The sequence below is a fragment of the Nylanderia fulva genome, unplaced genomic scaffold (assembly GCF_048542155.1).
Source record: "Nylanderia fulva isolate GAGA-0341 unplaced genomic scaffold, ASM4854215v1 Scaffold1906, whole genome shotgun sequence".
NCBI lineage: Eukaryota > Metazoa > Arthropoda > Insecta > Hymenoptera > Formicidae > Nylanderia > Nylanderia fulva.
In genome coordinates, this window is record NW_028190169.1 from 658 (window position 1) to 3,386 (window position 2,729).

Consider the following 2,729-nt stretch of genomic DNA (forward strand, 5'->3'; position numbering starts at 1 on the left):
AGAGTGCGGGCGAGCTAGCGAAAAGGTCGCTGCTCACCCGCACGAGACACAAAATAATATAGCGCTCTCAGACGCTTCCCGGCCGGGCGCGTCCGCCCTTGTGACGGGCTCAAAAGACCACGTCACACTAGTTAGTATTAACCAAAGTTCTGCTTGAAGTTTTGGGCCGGCAGCAGGAGATCATTCAGAGATGCTCCTGTGCTCGTTCGAAAGGAAGCGTTAAAAACTACCCGGATTTTTCCGCTTGGATCAGCTGTCTTAACCACTGCATGATGTGGCAGGTAGTATGAACCGTTGCCCTTAATTTCTGCTTCTGGCACCGGTTCCATGTGACCGAGTTCAGAATAATCGTTCAAGAACTCGACGTATGACTGGTAGAGTGAAGGGTTTCTCCGTAGTCGACTCTCGGCTGCCAAGAGTAAACGCAGTGCCCGCACCTTGAATCTCCGAGCTCTAACGAGGGCTCTTGCTTACGGGGTAGGCGAACGACATAACGTCCATCTGAGTCACGAGTGTGGGTCGTTGCGAACAGCCTCTCACAATAAGCTTCGTCCGGGGTGAGTGGGCACTCCCCAGACACCTCTTCTAGCTCCCAAAACCGCTGTAGTTGTTGTCGCAGATCCTGTTCAATGGTTACATGGTGACTTGCGATGTCAATTCCGGGCGGATAGTTCGTATGTCCAATTGCGCTCATCAATACCCAGCCAAAGACGGTAGAGTGAGCATACGGCTCTCCGGGTTGTCCGTGTTTAACTCCACTCTCGATTAGCATTCCGTAAACGTCGGCTCCGAGCACCGCGTCTACCGAGGCTGGTTTGTCGTAGTTTGGGTCTGCCAGCTGGATGCCACGTAGGTGAGGCCAGTGCCCTTTGTGAACCTGTTTGCCAGGAGTAAATGGAGTAAGTTTGGACATGACTAAAGCAGTAGGTATAGCGATCCGTAGGGTCGAGGACAGTTCGCTTCCGATCATGAGAGATACTGCATGAGTCACTCTCCCTGTTGTTACCCCCTGCAGGCCGGAGACCGTCACGTTCACTCTCCGGCGGCGTAGTTGGAGCTGTTGGGCGACGCGTTCTGATACAAACGAGGCTTCAGACCCGGAATCTAACAATGCTCGCACCTTAACCGTACGACCCGAATGCGAGATCAGTTTTATCATGGCGGTCGCAAGAAGAACCGTGTTATTCGTAGTGCTTGCCAAGGCGGCTACTGCCGTTGCATCAGCTTGATGTACGGACTTTTCTAATGAGGTGATGGCCGCATTTGAGTCTTGAGGTATCGTTGGAGCGGCTGACTGTATTACCCCGATGTGCAGGAGTGAGTGATGCTTCTCCCGGCAGTGCCGGCATCGGTTGATAGACGGACAGGCCGCTGCTGCGTGGTTGTGGCCTAGGCAGTTAAAGCAGGCTTTACTCCTTCTCGCTTGGTCTCGACGTTGTTCTACGGAGAAGGTTTTAAACTTGTCACACGATCGGAGCGGATGGCGTGCCTTGCAGAGTGGACACTGAGATCCCTCTCTAGTGCTGGAGGAATGTGACGATACATCGGTTTTTCGTCCGTTGCGTTTGCCTCCCTTTGTTTCGCTTGTTATCGCTGTTGAACGCGGGTGAGCCGCTTCCAGGGCGCGAGCTCGGGTAAGGAGAAAGGTTTTCAGCTCGGTGAAGGATGGAAAGTTCGAACTCGACTCCTGTGACGACTCCCACAGGAGGCGCGTTGATGAATCTAATTTGTCAACTATAATGTGAACAAACCAGTCATCCCAATGTTCCACCGGTCTTCCCAGGGCCCGGAAAGAGCGTGATGACTGGTTCGCCGTACTGATCAATCTATTGATCTCTTGGGAGGACTGTTTGACAATTGGCGCGCTAAGCAGGAGTTCTCGCATGTGAGTCGTTAAGAGCACTCTTCGATTATCAAAACGCGAGACCAGTTCGTCCCACGCCAGGGCATAGCCTTCAGCTGACATTTCAATGCTTGAAACTACTGCGGCGGCCTCTCCGGCAAGACTAGCCTTAAGATATTGCAACTTCTGAATTGGTGCGAGGCCGTCCACTTCATGCACTAGAGACTTGAAGAGATCCCGAAACCCCTCCCAGGCCAGTGGGTCTCCGTCGAACGTAGGCAAATTGATTTTCGGTAACTGGATCTGGCGAAGGACGGAACCGGCATCCGCATTTGTCGACGTCGTCTCCATAGACTTAGTAGTCTGAAGATGAGCTATGATGCGGGACTTCGTTGAAAGATAGTGCTCTTCAATTAGTCCATAGACGTCCTCCTTCATATAATCCGTTTGATCTATTTTGTCGCATATTACCAGGGAATCATGTGCATCAAAGAATTTTGCCCAATAAGACTCCAGGAGCTCAAGGCGAGCAGTCATGTACGCACGAGTCATTTTGTCCCTTCCGGCTTTGATCACGTTGTCCCAGAAGCGCTCAATGTAGCCCGCGGTCGCCCGTTGTTTTTTAATTGCGGCTTCCATTTCAGAGAGCGGATCAGCCAATTAATTGCAGGCGCAAAGTGCGATGCTCACTCGGCGAGCGAATCGACGACGTTGGTATGCACAGTACGCGTGAAGAGCTTCGATGCCCTGCGCGTAGCGGCACACGCGTACAGCAGAGCGACTGCACCGAACTTGCGAGACACGCGGGGCGTGGAGCGACGGCGCGTGTTTGCGGGGCACCCGCGGTGATCGGAGCGACGGCACTGTAAGTGTGGCACACGCGTGG

The 2,729-nt window shown here is 53.1% G+C and overlaps 1 protein-coding gene across 1 annotated transcript; it reads right to left on the minus strand.

Moving 5' to 3' along the window:
* Window positions 1-352: 352 nt before the first annotated feature.
* Window positions 353-2,482, minus strand: LOC114937263 (uncharacterized). The gene has a single exon (XM_029310680.2). It carries the CDS (start codon window positions 2,480-2,482, stop codon window positions 353-355), a length of 2,130 nt encoding a protein of 709 aa, XP_029166513.2.
* Between the last annotated feature and the right edge of the window lie 247 nt (window positions 2,483-2,729).